General features: G+C 51.3%; 1 protein-coding gene across 1 annotated transcript in view; it reads left to right on the top strand.

Moving 5' to 3' along the window:
* The window catches only part of SHROOM2 (shroom family member 2), a 32,034-nt gene continuing 13,067 nt past the window's right edge, over nt 6,098-25,064 (top strand). The window contains exons 1-2 of the mRNA XM_021080959.1: nt 6,098-6,166; nt 11,041-11,192. Coding sequence (XP_020936618.1) covers nt 6,098-6,166; nt 11,041-11,192 — 221 coding nt within the window. The remainder of the gene's footprint in view (nt 6,167-11,040; nt 11,193-25,064) is intronic.

Below are 25,064 nucleotides of genomic sequence, written 5' to 3' on the forward strand. Positions count from 1 at the left end.
ACACCCTATTTATAAATTGCAACTCTGCATTTTAGAAGTTCTCTGTAAGGCTATAGCAGCTGATCACAGGAAAAAGGAAGCTAAGGTAGGTTTAGAATGAACAGTAAGAACGACTAGGATAACTGAGCTTGGGGATTTATTTCTCCCCAAACAATGCTGTATAAAATGACTCAGAATCCACTGTACCTCGGTAGCCGGGAGCGCTGTAAGTGAGGCAGCTTCCTTTACCCTTACGCTACAGTTTCCTATAGAGAGCGGAGCAGCCTTCGTCCCTGAGCCCAGGAGCCTCACCTGGGTTTGTGGTCCTGATTTAGACACCAGCAAATCATAAATAAAATGACTGCTAAATATACTTGTGTAATATGTCTGAATTTTCAGAATATTTTCAGAGTCGTCTCACTTTTATTCTCCTGATGGTCCTGGGTTGTAAGACAGATCGTCCGGTTACCGTTGTTTGGAGTGACAAAACCAAAACCAAGAAGACCTTAGCAACCCTCCCCATGTTGTGTCGTGAGGTGGTAGTGGGGAGTGTCACGTCTTGGATCGCCCCTCGTTCTTTCCAACCTTCCCTGATGCTCAGCCCCTCCCCGCACCCTGAAGCGTCTGTGCCGCCGGCCCCTCGCACGCCTGCTCACCGCCTGCGTCTCTGCTTGTCACAGGGAATTTCTATCCATCAGGGTCCGGTTGGGTGGCAGAAAGCGTTCGGTAGTTTGAGCAAGGACCACTTAATACAAAGCAGGATTCGGCCGACTGGCCAAACACCAACACACCCCTTCTGTCGTGCCTGTTGGTCTAGGATGGGCAGTTGCCGTGGCGACCAGAAGGCTCTGCAAAGCCTTGGATAGTTAGCTCATGGCTCTGGAAGGAAGACTTTGCTGGCCCCCGGTGTTGAAAATTAGTAACTATTAACAGATGATTACTTATTATCCACTTCTCTAGTAGTGATTAACTAGCACTTCCTTCGGGGGTAAAGAGGTTGCAAAGAAGGCAGGAATAGCAGCTGTGAGGAGCAGCCACCACCTCCAGGGATGGGGCAGATTGCCTGAAGAGGAGGAGAGAGGTGCCCCCCTCCCCCCGCAGGCTGAGATTCAGATCGGCATGCAGCGGGTGTGGCCCTAGTCTGCTGGATGGCAGAGGAAGTCCCTGAGCACCACAGGGTCACTGGCTTGCTGGTAGGAAGCCTGCCCCTCGTGCAGAAACTCCCTAGGCAGCTGACCTGGATGCTGGAGGACATGGATGAGAAGCTGGCTGGTGTGCCAGTGGAACCCCGGGAAGCCATTTGGAGGGATTGCTTCGAAAACCAGGCAGGAAGCTGCCCGCAGGCTGCCTGTGGAGCTGGTTAGGGAGTGGCTGTGGGGTCAGCTACTGCCTGATGTACAGGAGGAAGCAGGCAGAATGTGGAAGGGAAGCCCTTCCTCCTCCAGTGTCTCCCCAGCGCCCTCTACTGACGATGCTCAGGGTGGTGCATGACCGAGCACTGTTCACAGGTCCGGCCGTGATGGTTGGGTTTGCAGTTAAGAGGCGCTGCATGCCAGCCGGCCGGCGTACTGCATTGCCAGTTAAGTGCACTGCCAGCTGCTGTAGGGTTGGAATGGGATTATAACTTCGCTCACCAGGCAGGCACTAGTGTTCAGAAAATGCTCCCCGAAACTGCTCCTTTCCGGGCTGGCCGGTGTTCTCTGGAGCGCTGTGCTGACCTGAGGATCAGGACGCTGCAGGGCTGAGGCCCTAGCCCTCGCCCCTGCTGGACAGGAGGCATGTGCCTCGGGTTGTTCCTGCCCCAGGGAGGCCACCTGGGTTCTTGGTCTTGGTGACGGCCCCTCCGGTGGTTCCCGGTCTCCGTCTGCCTGAGTCTGGGCTGCCACGGTGGAGCCCCCGATGCCGACACCCTTCCTTCTCTGTGTCTTAAAACCTCTCCTTGAGCAGAAGGCTTGTTTTCTGGTTCTTTTGGGACTTCCGGGGGCTCACTGCAGCCTCCACCGCCTCCAGGTCTTCACACGTCCCACTGACCTGCCCTGTCCGTTGGCCTGGCTCTGTCCCCTTGTCCAGACCACACCTGACGTTCTTGCCCTTAGGTTAAGGCCGCATGTCCTCCAGCCCTCACTTGAGGGAGGGGTGAAGGGAGTGTGTTAGCATCCTCAGAGCACACCCTTAGGTCCATTTTTTTTTTTTTTTTTTTTTTTGCTTTGCTTTTTAGGGCTGTACCCATGGCATCTGGAGGTTCCCAGGCTCAGGGTCAAGTTGGAGCTCCAGCTGCTGGCCTATGCCACAGCCACAGCCATGCAGGATCTGAGCCGCATCTGTGACCCACACTGTAGCAGCTCATGGCAACGCCGGATCCTTAACCCACTGAGTGAAGCCAGGGATCCTAGTCGGATTCGTTTCTGCTGTGCCACGAGGGGAGCTCCAGAGCCTTAGGTTCTTAAACATGGAACTAAATACCAGCATGCTCCTCTGAGTCCAAGTGTATGAGGTGAGATTTTTGGTTTACTAGAATTTTCTGCATATGGGGTGGTTATTTTTTCTTGATTAAAAAAATTTTTTTTTAAAATTATAGTTGATTTTACAATGTTCTATCAGTTTCTGCTGTACAGCAAAGTAGCTCAGGCATACCTATATATACATTCTTTTTCTCATGTTCTCTTCCATTAAGTTCTATCACAAATGATTGGATTTTTTTTTTTTTTTTTTTTTTTTGTCTCTTTAGAGCTGTACTTGTGGCGTATGGAGGTTCCCAGGCTAGGGGTCGAACTGGAGCTGTAGCTGCTGGCCTATGCCACAGCCACAGCCATGCCAAATCTGAGCCGTGTCTGTGATGTATACCATAGCTCACAGTAATGCTGGATCCTTAACCCACTGAGCGAGGCCAGGGATTGAACCTGTGACCTCATGGAAACTAGTCATACTGGTTTCCACTGAGCCAGGACGGGAATTCCATTTTCTTGATTTTTGATGTATTTTTTGTCAGCCCTGAGGAAAGAAATTGCAAGAAACGGTGGAAATTTTATTGGTTTGAGATTGGTACCTAGACTTTTCAATTTGTACACTCTTCTTTTCTTTTCTTTTCTTTCTTTCCCCCCTGGCCTTGCCTGGGGCATGTGCAAGTTCCCTGGTCTGGGATCAAACCCTCGCCACAGCAGCGACCCAAGCTGCTGCAGTGGCAATGCCAGATCGAGCCTTCACCTGCTGCTCCACAGCAGAAGTCCTTGTACACCCTTCTCAGCGTATACACTGAAGATCTGAAAAACCCAGGGAGTCAGTTCTTTTCTAAGCAGATACACCATTGACTTTCTAGCTTTAAATGTGGAGGCTGCTTTTCCTTACGAGGATATCAGGTGTGAGTGCCTTCGGATGTCGATAAGCTCTGATACGATAGGTTCACCCGCTCACCATATGCATGCTCGAATTTCCAGTTTTTTGAGGCACATTCATGGCACATTATGAAGGAAACTGGACTTGCCAGGGCCGGGGACAGGAAGAGCCAAGATCAAGGAGTGGTGTTTCTTTAGGAAGTAAGTCGACTAAAATCCATGGGAATAGAGGTCATTTTATTTTTTAATTTATTTTTGACTATGGCATTGTCGATTTATGGTATTGTGCCCATTTCTGTTGTACAGCAGAGTGACCCAGTCATACACACACACACACACACACACACACACATATTCTTTTTCTCATATTATCTTCCACCATGGTCTGTCCCAAGAGACTGGATAGAGTTCCGTGAGCTGTGCAGCAGGACCTCATGGAGAATCCATTCTAAATGGCATAGTTTGCATCTACCAACCCCAACCTCCCCATGGAATCAAAGTAATTTTAAATGTTCAAGACGCTGGCTGCACTGGGACTCCAAATTGCCATTGTGTATGTTTGATATTGAGTAAAAAGTACGATCCCCATGGGAGGTGAAGCTGATCCTCAGGACAGACAGAGCCTCCTGGAATTCTGTATTCCACTCTTTCCTGGTTGTATCACAAAAGAACCAGTGGACAGTTTCACCTCTTTTTTTTTTTTTTTTTCCTTTTTAGGGCCACACTTGAAGCATACGGAGGTTCCCAGGCTAGGGGTCGAATCAGAACTGCAGCTGCCAGCCTACACCACAGCCCTGGAAACCCAGGATCCTTCATTGAGCGGTGCCAGGGATCGAACCTGCATCCTCATGGACACTATGTTGGGTTCTTAATCTGGATTTCCTCCTTAAACCTGTTTCGGAAGCTACTGCAAAACTTGAACTCCCAAGAGACTTGATAAAATCTCCGTCGGGCTTGTAACAGAGGGACACGGACCAGAGACGACTGCAGGCTCAAGTCTGAACACATGTGGGTGGGGGTTTTCCATTTTCGATGGGCTTCTCTGTTAGCAGGTGGCCTCTCCGATTCTGTCACAGTGGGGCTCTTTTCCTGGATGAGTGGACTTTCTTTTCTGAAGCAGCAGAGCTCAGGGTGAGTGCATATGCGAGTCAGACCAAGCAGCCTGAGGAGGTGACATGAGACTAGTCCCGGCTCATCCAGGTTGTGCTTTCTCATTGCCTTCTTCTCTGGGTGACGAGGTGTAACTGCTACGTCACGGCTGTGACGCGTGGCCTTGGAGACACAGTATCGGACTCAGTGTACTTCTTCCGCCCTTGGTTTTGACCTCTGGGTGTTGCGAGTTTGCACATCACTGGCGCTCTTCCTCGGAGCATCACCTGTAGGTCTCTTCCTGTGGCCCTCGGCGTCCACCGCCCACACGGTGTCCTCAGAGCTTCCGTCCCAGCTCATAGAGCCCTTGCATGGGTATCTCTTCTCTGCCCCTTGCCGGTTTGAGCGCTCGTTTCTGTCCCGTACAAAGACAAAGAATGTTGCCTTGGCGTGTTGTTCTTGGGCAGAAAATCGTCTCATGTCCTCCTCCGGGGTGGAGCTGCCAGACGTGTTTGCTGGGACACCAAGGCGGCGCCCCCACTGCCGTGCCCGCCTCCTGGGGCCCCCGCTGCCTACAGGAAAGCATCCCAGCTCACAGTCAAGGTCAGGGGGCTGAGCTTCCTCTTTCTGCCCTTATCTCAAACGCTTCCCTGCCAGAGCTTTCCACTCCGCCGGGCTGACATTCCTGGGACGAGCCCGGCTTCCTGCCCCTGCCCTGTCTTCCTGTCGAGACGCCCCCACTGTGGCATGTCCGCCTCCGTCGGGGTCTGTGGCCCAGAGGCTGAGCTGAGCCTGGCCCCTGCACCCTCCCTGCCCTGGCTTTGGTTCCTTCTAACACACTTCCTTCCAGTGCACGTCCTGTCTCCTAGGAGAATAAGGCTCTCTGGTCTTTGTGGGTGGGTGCCTCGATACCTTTTGTTTCGTTGGTCATGCCTGTGGCGTGCGGGAGCTCCCGAGCCAGGGATCGAACCCAGGCCACAGTAGTGCCAACGCCGGATCCTTAACCCATGGAGCCACCGGGGACTCCCATCCTTGATATCTGTGATATCCGTTCAATGAAGCATGAGAATTTCGTCCCCAAACGACTTTCACTGACTCCCCACTGCCCCTGCTGTTTCTAGAGGCGATACTTCCATAAGAGCAGCAAGGCAGCCTGCACATTTTGGGATGCTTACGTCTTAATGGGGCCACCCACATAAAACAGGGTTTTCTCTCTGTAGGTGGTGCGCGCACTGGCCTCGTGGCTGTGGGGTCATTTGCCCCACCTGCGTGCCTTTTTGTAAAAGGACTTTTTTCGGAGCTGCAGCAAGCGGTGCTGAGGACTTTGCCTGGTCCCTGTGGGACGGAACCCCCCTCTTTGGGGCTCCTGAGCCGTGCAGACGTTAGGCAGTTGCCTCTGCTGGTTGCAGTGCCAAGCCCTGTCCTGACTGGGCCATGCAGGGCACGGTGACCAAACTCGCATCCATGCCTGAAGTGCACGAGGCCCTGAGAAGGGCTGGCAGGCTGAGCCTTTATTCTGTGAGAGTGGTGCCCGCTTTAGATTTGCTCTGCACCACGGTCAAACCTAGTTCATGCCTCCCGAGGTGAGACGGGTGATGGGGTGGGATTGCAGAGCGGAGATTCTCAAAGCTGCTGCTCCTTTTCCAACTGTTTTCGCCAGGAGCACAATAAATGTCAAGCGGACACTTTCTCTTGGCATGGACGCTGGGGCGGGGAGCAGCTCCTTTTACCTCCCAGCCCCAGAGTTATTTGTGCTGGGCATGCAGGTGAGGTGTGGCTGGGGCGCCACAGGTGGGTGCCTGGGCAGGCGGTCTTCGCTGACTTCGGAGGAGGAGGAGGGTTGGACAACCTCACGGACGTGGGGAGGCCACACCGCATTCCCTGTCCTGCGTGCTGAAGCCAGAGTTCCCGGTCGTGCTCTGTGGGCACTTTTGGCTAAAAATTGTTAGGAACATGGCAGTTCCTGTGCGGTGCAGTGGGAACAAATTTGATTACTATCCATGAGGTCCAGCGGGTTCGATCCCTGGCCTCCCTCAGTGGGTTGAGGCTCCAGCATCGCCGTGAGCTGTGGTGTGGGTCACAGGCATGGCTCGGCTCTGGCGTGGCTGTGGCTGTGGTGTATGCTGGCGGCTGTAGCTCTGATTCGACCCCTAGCCTGGGAACCTCCATATGCCGCAGGTGCAGCACTAAAAGCAAAAAAAAAAAAAAAAAAAAAGGTTAGGGGGAGGGGTTCCCACTGTGGTGTAGTGGGAACAGTGGCACTGGGGCACAGATTCGGTTCCAAGGCCGGCACAGTGGGTTAAGGATCCGGTGTTGCCGTAGCTGCAGTTTAGGTGGTGACTTTGGCTTGGATCCATCCCTGGCCACGGAACTTCACATGCCACAGGGTGGCCAACAACAAAAAAAGTGTTAGGGGAGTTCCCTGGTGGCTCAGCATGTTAAGGATCTGGCATGGTCACCTCTGTGACTTGGGTTCCTGCTGTGGTGTAGGTTCAGTCTGCAGCCCAGGAGCTCCCATGTGCTGTGGGCGTGGCCAAAAAATGTGTTCGGTGTGCAGATGCTCAGGCCCACTCTGGACCGGCTGAATCAGAGCCACATTGTAACGAAATGGGCCGTGTGTCTGCATGGTCCACAGGCCTGTAGGTGTCTTCAGGGTGGGAAGCTGCATCTTTGAAGCAGGTAACGGAGTTTCTGTGGGTAGTACTTGCTCCACGGGTATTTACTGAAGGAGTACATCCAACCCCCCGCTCAGGCATCCAGCCGCTTTCATGCACTCGCACCCCCAAAGCCCTTCCCTCGAGACGTCTTGGCAGTAGTTACTGGACCTAGCGGTGATCTGGTGCCTGCTGGCTGTGCAGGGAGACTTCTGTGCTCTCGGGTTTTACCTTCAGAAGTGGCAGGTCCAGCGCTTTGGTGCGGTGACAGACACGCACTGCCTGTCACCTGCCACGGGAGTTGGTGGCCCGTGGGCCCTTGTTGGGGGACGGGTGCTGCCCTTCAGCCCACCCACGTCTCGACTGCTGGCCTTGGGTGGGGGTGCCCCCGAGGGACCCCAGCTGGAGCGGTGCCGAGGGTCCCGGGGGCCGTCTGCCACCCCCGACCCCCATGGCTCGTGCTCCCTAGCTCTTTGGTGCCCCCCCAGCCCTCTTTCTCTCTACCTCCTGCCTCTCCACCTGCCCCGTTTTCCAGCCCAGCTCTCCCTGTTGAGGCCCCAGCGTCCTGTCCTCAGCTCTTCATGGCCGTTTTCTTTTCTTTTCTTTTTTTTATTTTTAGGGCTGCCCCTGTGGCATATGGAAATTCCTAGGCTAGGGATCGAATTGGAGCTGCATCTGCAACCTACACCACAGCCAGCGCAATGCTGGATCCTTAATTCACTGAGCCAACCAGGGATCGAACCTGCATCCTCATGGATACTAGCCAGGTTCGTAACCTGCCGAGCCCCAGTAGGGACTCCCTCCTCAGATGCACTCTGCTGGTGGCCACCTGCTGGGAACCCCCCTCCCACCGCCAGCTGCCCCCTCCCCCACTGCTGGCTCCTCCCCCAGGGCGTGTCCGCACCTCTGCTCTGGGTGGGGGTAACCTTCACCTTGGCTCATGCGACTGAGTCTGTAATCTTGGCCAGGTGGGAACTTCTTTATGCTCTGTTATTACGCTGGGATACCGTTGTCTAGACGTTGAAACGAGCTGTTAATGTGTGGCTTCGTATTTTTGCTGCGAGTGGTCTTTTGGTTCATGGTGTGGGTTGCAGTGAGTAACTGCTCTATTTATTACCCTGAGAAGCGCTCAGCCGGCCTTGGCCCCAGGCGGAGACTTGAGGGAAAATACCACCAGGTCTCAGAACTGAGCCTGTAAATTGCTCGGTTTCCCGCTCTTTCATTACCAGAGGAGGGCCCTTTGCAGCCTGCACACTTTGTGAGGTGTGCAACGGAGTCTTAGGTGAGCCCTGGCACACAGGTGGGGCACTGACCTTTCCAACGGGCCACTGCTGCGTCCAGGGGCGTTCATCTTTGTCACTGGTTTTTCCTTGCAGTTTGTAAAAAGAATGGCTTTTTGGTGTCAACCAGGGGTTGGCAACTCTTCGGGGGTAACGAGCCAAGGAGTAAATATTTTTGGCTTTGTGGGCCAGATGGTTCCGTTGTTGCTCGTAGCCGAATAGCAAATGGGTGTGGTTGTATGCCAGTAAAATTTTACTTAAAAAAAAAGGCAACCGACCAGCTGTACACATGGCTCATGGGCCCTGCTTTGCCAAGTGGTGCTGTACAAAACACGATGGTGAATGGGTGGGTTACTTGAGGCTGAATTGGATTTTTACTCTATAGGGATAACTCGGTTAAGGATGTAAAGATAAAGATTTCTCAGGATGAAAATCGTAAAAAGTTGACATTCAAGCTTTTAGGGAGTCAGTCAGTACACACTGATACACATGTGTTTAACACGGAGGAGGGAGAAAAACAAATACCAGATATCACTTATTTGTGGAATGTAAAATACGGCACAGATGGGAGTTCCCATTGTGGCTTAGTGGTAACAATCCTGACTCCTGTCCATGAGGATGCAGGTTCGATCCCTGGCCTGGCTCAGTGGGTTAAGGATCTGGCATGGCCATGAGCGATGGTGTAGGTTGCAGATGCGGCTCGGATCTGGTGTTGCTGTGACTGTGGTGTAGGCTGGCAGCTGCAGCTCTGATTCAGCCCCAGCTGAGGAACTTGCATATGCCACAGATGCCACTCTAAAAAGACCAAAAAAATTAAAAAAAAAAAAAAAAAGGCACAAATGAACGTATGTATAGAACAGAAACAGACTCAGACATAGAGGACAGACTGTGATTGCCGAGAGGGGAGGGTGTGGGATGGACAGGGAGTTTGGGGTCAGTATATGCAAACTATGACATTGAGACTAGGTAAGCAATCAAGCCCTACTGTACAGCACAGGGAACTCCATCCGATCACTTGTGGTAGAATATGATGGAAGGTAATAGGAGATAAAGAAAATATATATATTATATTATATATATATATATGACTGGGTCCATTTGCTGTCGAACAGAGATTTACAGAACATTGTTAATCAACTATACTTTAATAAAAATAAAGTTTACATTAGAAAAAAGCATTCAGTAGGGAATATTGTAACATGAACAGCAGGGTGTAATAACCTTGGACTGTCATGAATGAATTAGGGTAATATTTGCAGGGACACGGGGAAACTGGAGTCTTCACATGCAGATGGAAAGTGGTGCAGCTGCTTTAGGAGGCTGTCGGGCAGGTCCTTCAAATGTTCCCCGAGTTGCCCTATGGCCCAGCAGTTCTGCTTCTGGGTGTACACCCACGAGATTTGAAGACCCACCCTCACACCTGCACTTGGACGCCAGTGTTCATAGCAGCTAAATATCCGGAAAGTAAAAACAATTTACTTTGCTGTTACCAATGCATAAATAAGTAAAATGTGATCGGTCCGTATAAAGGAATAGCCTTGAGCTCTAAAGGGGAATGAAGCCCTGACACAGGCTACCATGTGGTTGCTCCTTGAGCACCTTGTGAGTGAAAGAAGCCGGACACAAAAGGCCACCTATTTATTGTATGATTCTGTGTATAGGAAATGTCCAGAATGGACAGATCTTGGACACAGAGTAGATGCGTGGCTGCTGGGGGCTGGGAGGTTTGGGAAGTGACCACTGATAGGCATGAGGTTTCTTCTGGGCTTGGGAAACTGCTCCAAAATGGGACGTGCTGGTGGTTGGACAGCACTGTGACGCTCCTAAAAAGCCGACCATTTACATTGATATGGCTGAATTGTGTGGCATTTGAATTACATGTAAATAAAGCTATTATGCGTCTCATTGCCAAGGGGGAGTGGGATGGATGGGGGGTTTGGGGTTCGTAGATGCAAAGTATGACATTGACAGTGGATAAGCAATGAGGTCCTGCTGTCCAGCACAGGGAGCTCTATACAGTCTCCTGGGACAGACTGTGATGGAAGACAATAGAAGAAAGGGGGGGAAAATATATATGTATATGACTGGCTCACTTTTGCTGTACAGCAGAAATTGGCGCAACATTGTACATCAATTATACTCTAATAAAAATACAAAAAAGTGAACTGTTAAAAAATACCTAGGTATGGGCTTCATGGGTGAGAACTAACTAGTAAATAGTAAAAGAAACAATAAAAATCTATCGTTACTGTTTGGATCAAGAAGATGCAGAAGATGGATCTGTATCTTGGATCCACTGCTTTTGCTGTTTGGTTTTTCTTTTAGGACCGCACCCACAGCACATGGACGTTCCCAGGCTAGGGGTGGAAACGGAGCTGCAGCTGCCAGCCTACACCACAGCCACAGCTTCAACGGACACCACAGCTCACGGCAAGGCTGGATCCTTCACCCGCTGAGCGAGGCCAGGGATTGAACCTGCATTCTCATGGATGTTAGTCGGGTTTGTTACTACTGAGCCACAAGGGGAACTCCTGCTTTTGCTGTTTTGAGCCGTCCAGCTTTCCCGCCCCCAGCCTTGCCGTGACAGAGCAAGTGAAGGATGAACTGCCGCCCCCCAATCTCCCCCCCCCCCCCGGTGGCCGGTGGTGTTTTCCTGGCCGAGTTCTGGTCCCGAGTCTGCTCACAGGACACGCTTCTCTGTTGCAGATTGAAGAGGGAAGCAAAGCCGCGGCGGTGGGCAAGTTACTGGCTGGAGACGAGATCGTCGGCATCAATGACGTTGGTCTCTCGGGGTTTAGACAGGAAGCGATTTGCCTGGTGAAGGGGTCGCACAAGACCCTGAAGCTCGTGGTAAAGAGGTAAGACGTGGGCCTCATGCCTCGTTTACAAATGGAAGTGAGCAGAACAGCCCAGTGTGAGGTCTGCTCTGAGTCACGGCGGCATCTCTTACTTGGACCGAATCCTTCTGCGCGTGTCTGTCTGTCTGTCTTCCTTTCTCTCTCTGTATATATACACTTAAAAATCTACACGCTTAGAAATCTATCGCTTGGCTTGGTATGGATCCAGCATTAAAAATTTAAAACTTTGGGAGTTCCTGTCGTGGTGCAGTGGAAACGAACCCGACTAACATCCACGAGGTTGCAGGTTCAATCCCTGGCCTCGCTCAGCAGGTTAAGGATCCGGCATTGCTGTGAGCTGTGGAGTAGCTCGCAGATGTGGCTTGGGTCTGGCATTGCTGTGGCTCTGGCGTAGGCTGATGACAACACCTCCGATTAGACTCCTAGCCTGGGACCCTCCATATGCCGCAGGTGCGGCCCTAAAAAGACAAAAAAAAAAAAAAAAAAAAAAAAAAAAAATTTAAAACTTTCCTTCCTTTACTACTCCTGACTGTTTTTGATTATCAAGTGAACTTGAATATTCATATCATTTCCCTGGCAACAGGTAGGTAATTTTCTGGCAGTCAGAAAATTTATGCTTCAAATGAAGTGACATGTCATTGCCTGTCTTTTCCACAAGGTGGCAGCCTACCAGGCTTGGGGGTTTTATGCTAAAATAGTGTGATGGCAGGTTGACTTAAAAGGGAGCTAGCAGGTGTTTCTGCTGCTGTGCTGAGGTGGGGGGGGCATGCTCCTAGAAACTAAGTTGCTGAGAGAGGTTGGGAGGATTTGAAGGGGTTAGAAAGCGAAATTAGGTACATGATGCTTTTAGATACAGGAACTAACACAGTATTCTCAGGCATAGCAGAGGTGTTTGTGATGTGTTTTCATATAGAAATAATTCTCCACCTTGTGTTTTATAGTTGACCAAGGCATAGTAAAGCACTGATGTGGCCTCTTTTGAAGGATTAGGGCTGTCTTTCCAAGGTTGGAGGTAAATTTTAGAAAGTGAATTGACGTCAGCACTTTGATTTTTACTGCAGCCTTGGAGACATATTGCCCAAGGACTCTTTTCTTTTCTTTGGACCGATACAGCATCCAAGGCGGAGGTTCAGAAGGGAGGAAGTTAAAAATTGCATTCTTTGCCACATTCGTGGAGCAGCCTCCTTTTTGAGGGGCATAGGGTATCCTCCTTGTCAATCAGAAAAAGGAAGTCTCAGCCTGGCTGTTTGGGAGCCCTCTGGGGAGAGTGGAACATGAGTGGGGCCGTCCTGTTGTCGAGTTTCTTTGAGGTTGCCTTGCTGAGCCTCCTAAGACAGGACGCGTGACATTCTCAAGGGATTCGGTAGACATAGCGGGGCGCTGGTGAGTGGAGCCTGAGCCGCAGGATGGACGGGAGTGAGAAACCACCCCCAGGGATGATCAGCCAGCCCCCAGGCAAATGCGGTTCCCCCCCCTTCTGTCTCCTGTCCCATCTCCGTGATGGGGCTGCCTGACCCCCTGAAACACCCAGTCAGCTCTGGCTCATCGTCCTTCTCTCCTGGAGGGGAAATCAGGAGCTTAGCTGATGCTGAAAGCAGGCTCTCTCCAGAGAGCTGCTTGCTGCAGTGCCCGGTGCCCCAGGGCACACGAAGGACTGGGGTTTAGGGAATCAGATTGACTGAGCTGCCCTGATGGCATCATGGGAGGGTATATGAGGCTGACCCTGAGGTGCTGCTTCCGTAAAACCTGTCGGTATGACCCTGGCCAGCCTGGGGAGGCAGCAGCCAATCAACAAGCCATGGACACGTACTGGGGGGGGGTGCAGAATCAGGACACAGGAATAGTTTCGCCAGTTGCACCTAACAAGGTAAATGAAGTGTTGATCAATGTTGGGTCTTTTCCTAGGGTCCAGAAAAAGCAGGTGTGTGCAGGAAAGTTGGTTTAGTCATAACAGCGAGAAAGGGGGGAATTTGCATCCCAGTAGAGAGTTGGATGAAAGACAGCAATAGTTTCTAAAGTGAGAAGCGCACATAGGGAATGAGGGTATAAAAAAATGTTTAAGGAGTTCCCTTGGGGCTGAGCGGGTTAAGGACCTGCTGTGATGTGGGCTCCATCTCTGGCCCAGGAACTTTTCCTTGCTGTGAGCACAGCCCCCCCACCCCTCCAAAAAAAGATGTTTTAACTAGAAGTCTGCATGTTTACTTGAGAATGAGACACTAGATTTTGACCATCGGGCTGGCAGAGCGGTGCCTGCTGGTGGTGAGATGTGGGAGAAACAAGTGCTGATCTGAGAGAATGGGTTTGGCCACGTGTTTCAAAAAGGTCTGCCTTGGGCCGAGAATGTGATTTCTGGAATCCTAGGTGTTTCGCAGAAGGGCGCGACTCAAGTGAATTAGGGATCATGCATGCTGTAGTGTGCTGCTGTGACAAATGTGTCAGTGTTTGTCACCAACGAAAGGTGCCCCACCAAGTCCACTTGAGTAGGACATGTAAGAGCAGGTGCAGGACTACAGAACCCCCTTTTTCAATGTTTTAATTACGTTTATTTTGTATTTTATGGCCACACACGCAGCGTGTGGAAGTTCCCGGGCTAGGGGTCGAATTGGAGCTGCAGGTGCCGGCCACAGCCACCGCCACCGCCACGCCAGATCCAAGCTGCGTCTGCCACCTACACCACAGCTCATGGCAACCCTGGACCTGAGCCATCTCTGCCACCTGCACCATGGCTTATGGCAACGCCAGATCCTTAACCCACTGAGCAGGGCACGGGATTGAACCTGTATCCTCACAGACACTATGTTGGGTTTTTAACCCGCTTAGCCACGGCAGGAACGCCCAAAAGGATTAGTTTTTAACTGTGGTAAAAAAAAAACACACAGCAGAAAACTTACCATCTTAACCATGTTTCAGTTTACAGTCCAGTTGTGTATTATTTTCATGATAAAAAAATCCCAAGTTCATTGCGTTTTTAAAGAGGAGTCTTTGGGGTCCGCTGTGCCTGTGTTCATGGGAGGCGGCTGGAGGCTGGGTCCCCAGGTAGGGCTCAGCTCCGTTCTGTTCTGGGCGGTGCCCCAAAAGGTTTATTTATTGCCCGGTGATCCAAACAGAAAATTGCCCTGAGGGTGGCTGTTGGCATGCCTGCTACGGTTTACTCTAAGAGAAAGACTTCATTCGGTATTTATTAGCGCTCTGAGTACCACACGAACATGGTAAAGCCCCCCTTTGAAAAGAGAAGGGGGTGCAATCCATAAACCTTCCTCCCAGCCCCCCCTTTTGCTTTTCCAGAGAGCCGCAGTGTGACCAGCGCCTCTTGACTTTCCTTGTAGAGACGGGCCCGTGCTCGTGTGTGTACCTGCAGAGACGGAGGTGGCGGTGTCCTGATCTCCTGCGTGCACTGGAGTCTGACCCACGACCTCTCTTCATGAGCTCGTGGTGCTCCACAGTCTAGACTCCAGGCTGTGTGTCTAACTGATCCTCTGGCACGCGTCCTTGCGGTGCTTCTGGTGTGTTCCTACATCAGACAGCGCCGCAGGCTGGTGCCTTTATACCCGGGTCCGCGTGTGTGTGTGCGCGCGCAGACCCTCACGATACATTCTTACCGTGGGGGTTTTGAGGCAGAAGGTCTGTGCATTGCGGAGCTTGTTCTTGTGTGTGCGCATGCACATCTTTTTTTTTTTTTTTAAGGCTGTACCTGCGGCATATGGAGGTTCCTAGGCGAGGGGTCCAAGGGGAGCTGTAGCTGCTGGCCTACACCCCAGCCACAGCAAAGAAGGATCCAAGCCAAGTCTGCGACCTACACCGCAGCTCGTGGCAGCGCCGGATCCTTCACCCACTGACGGAGGCCAGGGATCAAACCTGCTTTCTCGTGGATGCAGGACAGATTGGATTCCACGGAGCCACGATGGGAACGCCAGTTTGTTCATTTTTGTGGGCTTTGTGCACGTGATAGGTGACAGATGATGTTATTGTTTATTTTTTTATTTTTTTATTTTTTTTTGTCTTTTTGCTATTTCTTGGGCCGCTCCCGCGGCATATGGAGGTTCCCAGGCTAGGGGTCAAATCAGAGCTGTAGCCACCGGCCTGCGCCAGAGCCACAACAACACAGGATCCAAACCACGTCTGCAACCTACACCACAGCTCTCAGCAACACCAGATCGTTAACCCACTGAGCAAGGGCAGGGACCGAACCTGCAACCTCATGGTTCCTAGTCAGATTCGTTAACCACTGCGCCACGATGGGAACTCCGATGTTACTGTTTAAATGGGCATTTCTGTCATTGAGCGAGTGTTATTGGGCATCATTCCATAGGTTTAGAAGCTCCTTTTGAACTGGAGGAATATACTTAAGGATATAAAAATGGAGTTCCCTGGTGGTGTGGTGGGTGAAGAACCTGGCATTGTCACTGCTGTGTCACAGGTTTGATCCCTGGAAGTTTGGCATGCCAAAGGTGTGACCCAAAAATGAACAAAAATGAGGATATAAAAATAGACGACCTACACAAAAGAATATTACTCAGCCATAAAAAGGAATGAAATAATGGCACCTGCAGCAACATGGATGGACCTCGAAATTATCATGCTAAGTGACGTTAGACAGTGGGACATAGACGTCATATGCTATCACTTACATGTGGAATCTTAAAAAATGTATCCAGTGGACTTCTTTGCAGCACAGATACTGACTCACAGACTTTGAAAAACTTAAGGTTACCAAAGGAGAGAGGTTGGGGCGGTGTGGAGGGATGGGCTGGAGGTTTGAGATGGGAATGCTGTAAACTTGGGTTGTGATGATTGTTGTACAACTGTAAATATAGTAAAATAATTTACTCTAGAAACTATAAAAGAGTTTAAAAACTATAAAATAGTTTAAAAAATTGAAAATTAAAATTAGAAGAAAAAAAAGAAATACTCTGAAGTCCAGTATCATGGGGGAAAAAAAAAAATAGACCACCGGAACTATGTTCAGAGCACAGCCTGCATGCACGGAAGGGGGAAGGGGGCGGCGGTCTGCCGGCTGGTTGCGCTGCCGGCGTGTCTTGGGCAGGGGGACCCGACCTGTGCTCTGAGGGGGTGGCGGGAGCCCTGTGGAAAACCCCAGGTCTGCCTTCCAAATTCTTGGTTTCCTTTTAAGGGAGGGCTGCACAGCAGGATTATCTGCTTTAGACAGAGTTTAGTATTTTAAGGAACCCATGTAACAGGACATAACAGCACCCCAAGCAGATCGTTCAAATGCTTTTTTTTTTTCAACATGCTTTTAGTAACAGGTGTTTTACATTTTTTAACAATGTATATTAACAATTACAGGTTTTTATTTGGTTGATGTATCGTTGATTTCCCGTGTGTACAGCAACGGGATCCTGATACCTCTATATTTATTCTTTTTCTCTGCGCCATGATTACAAGGTACCGAATATAGTTCCCTGGGCTCTGCAGTAGATCCTTGTTGATCTGCTTTATAGATAACGCTGTGTATCTGGTACCCGCAAACTCCTGATTTATCCCTCTCCGCCTTGCTCGTCTGGCATCCCTAAATTTGTTTTCTCTGTGTGAGTCTCTTTCTGTTTTGTGAATCAGTTCACGTCTATCATTTTTTAAAAAAGATTCTACACATAAGTTATGTCATCTACAAGTGTATTTATCTTTGACTTCATTTAGTTTGATAAACCCTAGGTCCGTCCGTGGTGCTGCACGTGGCCTTGTTTCATGGACATTTCGGTGGCTTCCCTGTCTTGGCTCCTGCAAATAGTGCTGCTATGAACCCCGGGGTGCGTGGGTCTCTTCTAATTACAGCTTTCCTTCTTTCTCCGCCCTCCCTCCCTCCCCTCCTTCCTTCCTTCTTTTTTTTTCTTTTTCTAGTCTTTGTAGGGCTCTACCTTGGCATGTGGAGGTTCCCAGGCTAGGGCTCGAATTGAAACTGCAGGTGCTGACCTGCGCCATAGACACAGCAGCTCAGGATCCGAGCCGCATCTGTGACCTACACCACAGCTCACAGCAATGCCGGGTCCTTAACCCGTTGAGCAGGGGCCAGGGATTGAAGTCACATCCTCGTGGATACTAGTCCCATTCGTTACTGCTGAGCCACAGCGGGAACTCCCGAGGTTTCTCGGCATATATGCCCAGAACTGGGATTGCTGCATCATAGAGTAACTCAATTTTGAGATTTTTAGGGCCCCTCCATACTGTTCTCCAGAGTAGCTGTACCAAGGTACTTTCCCACCAACACTGTAGAAGCCCCCGTATATTTACATATAATACAGGAGGTATTATTTTTGCCCATTAGAAAAGCCTGAAAGGGTGCTTTATGTAGAAATGTGAATAAAATTTTGCAGAAGGGCTAATTAGTTAATAGTAGGATTGTTGCTGCCACCTGGCACATGGTGGGTTACTTTGCTAAGTCCTGAAGACGCCTGTGGTGAGAGGACCTGTAAACCTCCAGGCCAGCTGCCCGTCGGCCTCCTTTCGAAGGCTGCGGTGAGTGTTTCAGCGATTTCACTTCCGGGATCACTTGTGTTCTTCCCTGTCTGAACACCTTCGAATCTCCGCCTCATCTCCGCGTTCCCTTCTTTCTTCATTCTGAGGCAACCCCTAATCTGACGTCTGGCGCAGGTTGGGTGGTGCCGGGAGGTTCTGGGGAAGGGCAAGCGCGCACCTCAGCGTAGAACCCGGACCTGGGGTCTTGTGGACAGTGTGCAACTGTGGTTCTCAGGCCGACTCCCTCCGGCCGTAACAGCCGCTGGGTGTACCTGCTGTATTTCAGCATGTGGCGGGAGCAGGGCACCTGGCAGCCAGCCTAGGATGCCGGGCGGCCAGTGGCACCAAGCGGTGGTGTGTGGTTTCACCGGTATCTTGTCAAGGAATGGCAGCCGGGGGATTGACGTGTTAGGAGAGACCAACCCAGATCACCGTCTCTCCCCAGACAGACGAGAGCCAGCAGCTCCTTCCTCCCAGAGTGGAGTCAGCTGGAAACAAGGGAGGGGAACAGGAGCCCCCGCCAGGTGCCCACATGTCCTCCTTCGAGATGCCCAGGTGGTACCCACAGCCTCCGAGGAGCGATGGGAGTTGGCGGAGAGGCTGAGGGGCGGCCGTGCCTCCCGGCCACGTGGTTGCTCCGTCTTTGCTTGGCCAAGACAGTGCGGCTCGCAGGAAAGTTCAGGCAGATGTGGTCATCGTTGCTCGCGTCTGTCTCTGTACAGGTGTCCCCTCTGCTTTCTTCCTTGGTGTCCTGTCCCGCCCCAGAGATCCTGCCGGGCAGGTCAGGGCTGGTATTTCCCCGAGGGCCACAGTGGTCTTGCCACCGGCTTAAGTGCGTGTGTGTGCAAAACGTTAAGACCCAGAACTGGGTCACTTGCAGCATTGCCCTGATGGATGAGGAGTGGCTCAGGGCTGAAAGCCCTCGGGACAGCGGTGGGCTTGTTGCCAGGTCAGAGGCAGATGACCGTATGTTCAGCTCCTAGAAAGTACATGCAGCTTCAAATACTGTAGGGAAAATCTCTTTTAAATATTACTCTTGTGGTCTTTCTTCCAAATTCCGATGGTACTCTGAGTCCTGTTTATTGCAGAGGGTGCCTGCCAGCCCATCCTTCCCAAGTTATCCATACGTGTGCTTCACGCTCATTATTCCCTGCCTCGTTGCTGAGGGCCTTAAACCTTGCCTGACTCTAATTACGTGTGCTAAGCTCGCATTCAGAGGCAGATTAACACCCAAGGATGGAAGTTCCCTGCGGGCGCCTGCAAGGGGGCTGCAAGGGTTAGCCGGGCATGGTGGCGTGGAGGAACAGAGGGGTCCGGTCTAGTGACGGGGTCCGTGCCTGCTCTGAGCATGTGTCTTGCAGTTGGCGTGGGTTTCTGGATGTCACGGAGGGTGCTGTGAGTTCTGCACCAAGCCGACACCCTGCTGCGTTCCCCTCTGCTGCCGGCTCCTTGGAGCTGCCCTGGAACAGGGGGGCTCCGTGCGTGGCCCCAGCATCCATGAGCGCGGATGTTCTTGAAGCGGCAAGAGGAGAGGGGGCAGCTAGGACGTCCACAGGTTCCTCCCTCCCTTCTCCCTCCCCTCCTCTTCCCCTCCCCTCCCCCTCCCCTCCCCCTCCCCCTCTCCTGCCCCCGCCCCCCTGGGGAGGGCAGAAACCAGGAGTTCCAGCTGGAGGGTGTGTGTGTTGGTGGGGATGTGGATGAGTGTTGGTGAACACGCGTGCTTGTGGAGGGTGATCTGAGGTTCTTTGCTCCAGTTTCGGAGAGGGTTTCTAGGTTGCACGCGTGGGCGATGATGGCTGTTTGCTGCTGAGCCTATTTGTTCAAACAGTCGACTCGGAGGTTTGTGCTGGTCAGACACGGACTCGTTGGGGCTGTTGTCCATTCCTGGTTTTATTAAATAAAATCCGGAGGGAAAACACCCACCTAGATCGGAATGGGGTTTTTGGGTGAAAGGTTGCTTCTTTTCAGATTTAGATTTACTGTGCGGCGTAAACTGTTTAATCCGATGAATCTCTAATTACGTGAGACGGTTCCTAGTCTAGGCCAAGAAGAGAGTGGTGAAAAGTAAAAATTTTGTTTGCACTGCAGGGTGTGTGAGTGATGTTTATAAAATATGTTAAGACTGGCAGAGAATGCTTCCCCTATTTTTGTTTCTATTCTCTTTTATTTATTTTTTGTCTTTTCCAGGGCCACACCCACGGCATATGGAGGTTCCCAGGCTTGGGGTCAAAATAGAGCTCCAGTTGCCAGCCCACACGACAGCCACAGCAATGCCAGATCTGTGACCTGCACCACAGCTCATGGCAATGCCGGATCCTTAACCCACAGAGCAAGGCCAGGGATTGAACCCGAAACCACATGGTTCCTAGTTGGATTCGTTTCCCCTATGCCACGACAGGAATTCCTGTTTCTAAACTCTTATGTATAAGACTCCCCAGCTCTGAGGCTAATCTTTAGGCCTCCTGACTCTTAGTTATATTAATGCTTGCACAGTTAAGTGTCTTGGCCCAAAAATCCATTCTGTTGAAATGTAGCCAGGAAGTTGCGTTGGTGTCAGTCTGAAAACATCGAGTTGAACTAAACTGTGTGTTGAGCTGCTGGGAATACGGACTGTGACTAGGGGTGGTTTGGACCAAGCCTTTTTAGTGCTGGTAGTACTGTGTGAGATAGTTATGCCCCCACCAAAAAAAGTTAATAGAAAAAAAGCCAAGTCACTTGAGTCTGCCCCAGTTCCGCCTGCGTTCATGGTGTGATATTTCTAGGCAGTCTTTTCTGCTAATGCACCCGGGGAGCAGCGGGGCCTGAGACACGTGTGCACTTGCCTTTGCTCTGGCACAGATAAGGGGTGCCCAGCCTCCTGGGGAGGAACCCCGATGCTTTCATCCCGTGTGAATGCTGCCACTCGGCTCTGGCATTTGTTTAAAGTGCTGCTTTGATGTCTTGTATCTGTTTGAGCTACTTGGGTCATGTGGGAATTTTTATCTTCATTCTCGTGTATAAAGGCAGGAAAGACTGGACTCGTATCCTGTTTTATCAAGCGTGATGTCACCACCCACGGCATTGTGTTGTCATGTCAGTGCCGGGGAAAAGAACTCTGCCACGTAGCGCGTGCGGTGACCTGCGTGTTTATACATTCATGTAACGCGTGTTAGAATCCCTCCAGCCACGTGGCTAACATGATGCTGTGAGGTCCTGCCCTCTAGGAGCTGGCGGCTGCGTGGGCTGATCATCAGGGACTGGAAAAGCTCTAATGAGCGGTGGCTCTGATGGAAGGAAGGGAGGGAGGGAGGACGGACGGACGGAGGGAGGGCTCTCCATCTTTGATCACGATACCAGGGCCTCCTAAAGAGGTGGCAGGAGGGGACGAGGGGCGAAGGCAGCTCAGCCTAGTGCAGCACATCCCAGATCTGAGCTCGCCTCTGAGTGACCAGGAGGACTTGGGCCATCACAGCCTGTGCCCGGCGGTGCCCATGCTCCTGGCCCAGGGAGGGCGCTCACGGGACCGAGGGCGTGGACTTCACTCCATGGCACCTGTTTGCTGCGTTCGGAAAGGTTGGGGAAATAACTCCATGGCAGCTGGGAGCAGCCGAGGGTTCTGGAGGGAGAGCAGGAGCCAGAGCTGAGTGCCAGGGAGATGGGTGTGGTGGGAGGTAGTGAGACAAGGAGTGGGAGAGGCTGGTGAGGACCTAGTCCTCCAGAGGCTGGAAGGAGCAGGAAGGAAGCGGCAGCTCAGGGCGAGGCTTTATTTTGTGCTCTGTATGCGTGTGTTTTCGTTTTTGGAGAATAAGGCGGGTGTCCACAGTTGTCGCTTTTCTTCAGCCTCAGCATCTCCTGAGACTGTGCCTGCTGTGGGACTGTTCCTTGGGGCCTCTGCACCCCCTCCTTCCCTAAGGTCTGAGGGCTGCCCTTATGCCTGAAGCTTGCTCCTGTCATCCCCAGGACTCACGGGGGCGGGGGCACTTGTGGGGCTTCCCAGCCAGGCTTTCATCTGCAACCCCGCCCCTGCCCCCATTCACTTCCCTCTAAGGTGACCCCAGGGCATCACTGTTGATTTTGTTTTCCTGAGGCAGCACCCTTGGTGCGTGCCCCCCACCACGGAGTCCAGCCACGGGGGCCCTTCCCTTCTCATTGGCTTCCCAGCCTGAAGGTCTGCCGCTGTCGGACTGACCTCACTGTGTTTATTTTATGAGGCTGTACTTGTTTGTTGCATTTGGAAAGCTTAGGAAAATAACCCTGCATTCATATGATTTTTTTTTTTTTTTGAAGGGAGTAGGGAATTCTCTTTCTGTGAAAGATAAACATTTCATTGGAGCACTTATTTTAGTAATTCTTTTAAAAATGAATTTCAGATATCTAGATCTGTTGTTCTTAATTATCAGTGATACCCTAGCATTTTTTTTTTGTATTTGTGATCTAAACTCCTTACTTAAAAAAAATACCACCTAGCATATAAAGTTCCTTGTAAAAATTGAGGAAAATTTGGATTAATTTTGGTGTGCAGCTTGTGGGAATGATTTCAGGGGCCCCTTCATTAGGATGAATAATTCCGTTTGGAAACCGAAAAACCCAGTGTCATCAACACCATCGCTTTTCAGTATTTTACAAAAGGAGTACTAGGCACGATTAAAAATGACATTTTAGAGTTCCTGTTGTGATGCAGTGGAAATGAGTCCGACTGTAACCATGAGGATGCAGGTTTGATCCTTGGTCTCACTCCGTGGGGTAAGGATCCCGCGTTACCATGAACTGGGGTGTAGGTCGCAGACGTGGCTCGGATCCCACGTTGTTTGCTGTAACTTAGGCCAGCAGCTGTGGCTCCAATCGAACCCCTCGCCCGAGAGCTTTCATGGACCACGAGCGCGGCCTTAAAAAAAAAAAAAGAAGAAGAAAAAAAAATTTACGTATTAGAAGAGTGACGGTGACATGGAGACATGCTCACCAAACCAGGTGGGCTGCTGAGGGAGGGCGCCGCCCCCGCGCCTGCAGGACGCTCCCCACTGTGTGAAACAGGTAGAAAGACATGCAGAGGTATTATTCGTGGTCATCTTTAGGTTACGGTTTATTTTGTCATCTTGGCCTTTTAATTTTTAAACGTCCCGTGCGTCATACAATACGCCTCTTCTCTAAGCTGTCCCAGCAGCACTAGCCGTTTGCATCAGCAGGATTTCCTCCCCCGCCCTGGGCTGACCGCGTGGGGAGGGTCGTCTCCGGCGGGCGTGACTTGGCCTCCGCCGCTGTAGTTTCTGCAGCTGCTGGGATTGCGCCGGGAGGGGTCAGCACCCCCACCCCCGCTCTCTTCGGTCACGGCCGTCCCCCGCGCCCCCCTGCCCACTCTGTCCTGCACCGTGGCACTGCCCAGGGCACCTTAGGGCCGAGCTGCGCGGGCCTTCGGGCTGGGCGGAGCCGGCTCCCTCCGCGCCCTCCCTCCCTCCCTCCTCCAGCCTCTGGAGCGGCTCCGTAGGCCCCTCCCGGCTGTTGGTAGGGCCGGAGGCCACCCTCCCTGCTCCTCCTTCCGGAAGGGGCTTCGTGACCGGGCTCCCCAGTCTGCTCCTTGCGTGCGCAGGGGGCTCCCTTTCACAGCCCTCTGGCCCATTCGCGTTTGCTGTCCACCAGGGGCTGTGTGACCCCGGGGGTGGTGGGCCTGGGCCGACGGTTGCTCGTAGTAGGCATCGCCCCGGGAGGGGACGGCTGCAGTGCCTGCTGTTGTGCGCGTCCTTTCCAGCCCCGTGAGCAGGCAGGGTGCTGAACTCCGCACCGGGTCCCAGGTGCTCCGAGTTCCCCGAGGCCCTCACGGCGGGGCGTCTTGCTCGCCTGGTTTGGCACATCTTGTGGCCTTTGCACGCCTCGCGGCGCCACACTTCCGGGGGGCGGGTGGTTTGAAGCCACCTGAGTGGAAGGAATCTCAGGTGTGAGTAGAAACAGATGAGTCTTGTTGAAATAAGGATTTAAAGCGGCCCTGTCGTTTCCGTTCCACCTGGGAACGCTAGGTGGCGCCAGAGCATTCCGTCCTAACCCTCCCCCGCCCCGCAGCAGGTTTTTCTGTCCAGTGTCGTAGCAGGTCTGTGACCGAGAGACCAGCGCTTAGCCAGATTGCCCCCATGTTATCAGCACAAACCCAGCCGTTTCAGGGCATCAGAGAGGCTGACGAACAGAAACCACCTAACGCCCCCACGGTTCCCAGATACATTCATTGTACTCTAGGAAAGTCCGAGGACTTGACAAAAGCACACAGTTTTTAAGAAAATTTCTCTGTCCCCAAGAGCTGTGATTCCTCACTTAGAGCTTGCAGGCGCACCCCTTTTCACGCTGTTTTCTTTCTTTTTTTTTTCCCAAGCCGTGGTTAGTACCATAACTGTGGACTGTATCTTCTCAGAGTGCAAGCCCCTGTCTGTATACAGGCATACCTTGTCCTACTGTAGTTCACTTAATTGTATTTTACACACCCTGTGCTTTTTAACAAGCTGAAGGTTGGGGCACTCCTGTGTCAAGCAAGTCTGTGGGTGCCTTTTTCTGGCAGTATTTGCTCATTTGGTACCTCTGTGTCACATTTTGGTAATTTTCACAGTATTTCAAACTTTTGATTGTATTTGTTATGGTATCTATAATCTGTGCTCTTTGACGTTACTGCTACTGTTACTGCTAGGACTCACTGAAGGCTCAGATGGTTAGTATTTTTTAGCAAGAAAGTATTTAAAAATTTTATTAAATTGTAATTGATTTACCATGTTGAGCCAATTTCTGCTGTACAGCAAAATGACCCACTCATATATATATACACATTGTTTTTCTCATACTATGCAAGAAAGTATTTTTAAGTTGTCTGTACATTGTTTTTAGACATGATGCTGTTGCACAACTCCCATCATAGACTGTAGGATAGTGGAAACATAAATTTTATGTGCACTGGGAGAGCAAAAAATTCATGTCACTAGCTCTCTTTCTTGTCTAAAAAAATCCTCCCTTTATTGTGATGATCTGCAACCCAACGCAGATATCTCTGAGGTCCGCCTGTATTTTAAACATTCTACGCACGGAGCGAGGCTGCCACAGTAAACCAGCTCATCCCCCGCTCATACCAAGTATAGGGTTGACATATATTGCCACAGTGTCCAAGCCTTTTTTTGCCCTTTTGTCTGCAGTTTTCAGTCTAGTTTATTGCCTTCATTAACTAACTATAAAGGAAGATGAAAGAAGTTATGGATATTATAGCACAGAAAAAGCCATCTGAAAATGAAATTCACGTGGCCCGAACTTTCCTTATGAGGATTTTGAGAAACTCTATGAGGTACAGTCTTGGTTTTACGATCCCTTTACTTTTGTGATGTGATGAATTCATCTGTTTTATGCTTTCAGTCATGGGAAACCACCATAAAGGCAACACGTTCTACATTTTGCCATCCA

This window comes from Sus scrofa, chromosome Y (assembly GCF_000003025.6).
Source record: "Sus scrofa isolate TJ Tabasco breed Duroc chromosome Y, Sscrofa11.1, whole genome shotgun sequence".
NCBI classification, from domain to species: Eukaryota; Metazoa; Chordata; class Mammalia; order Artiodactyla; family Suidae; genus Sus; species Sus scrofa.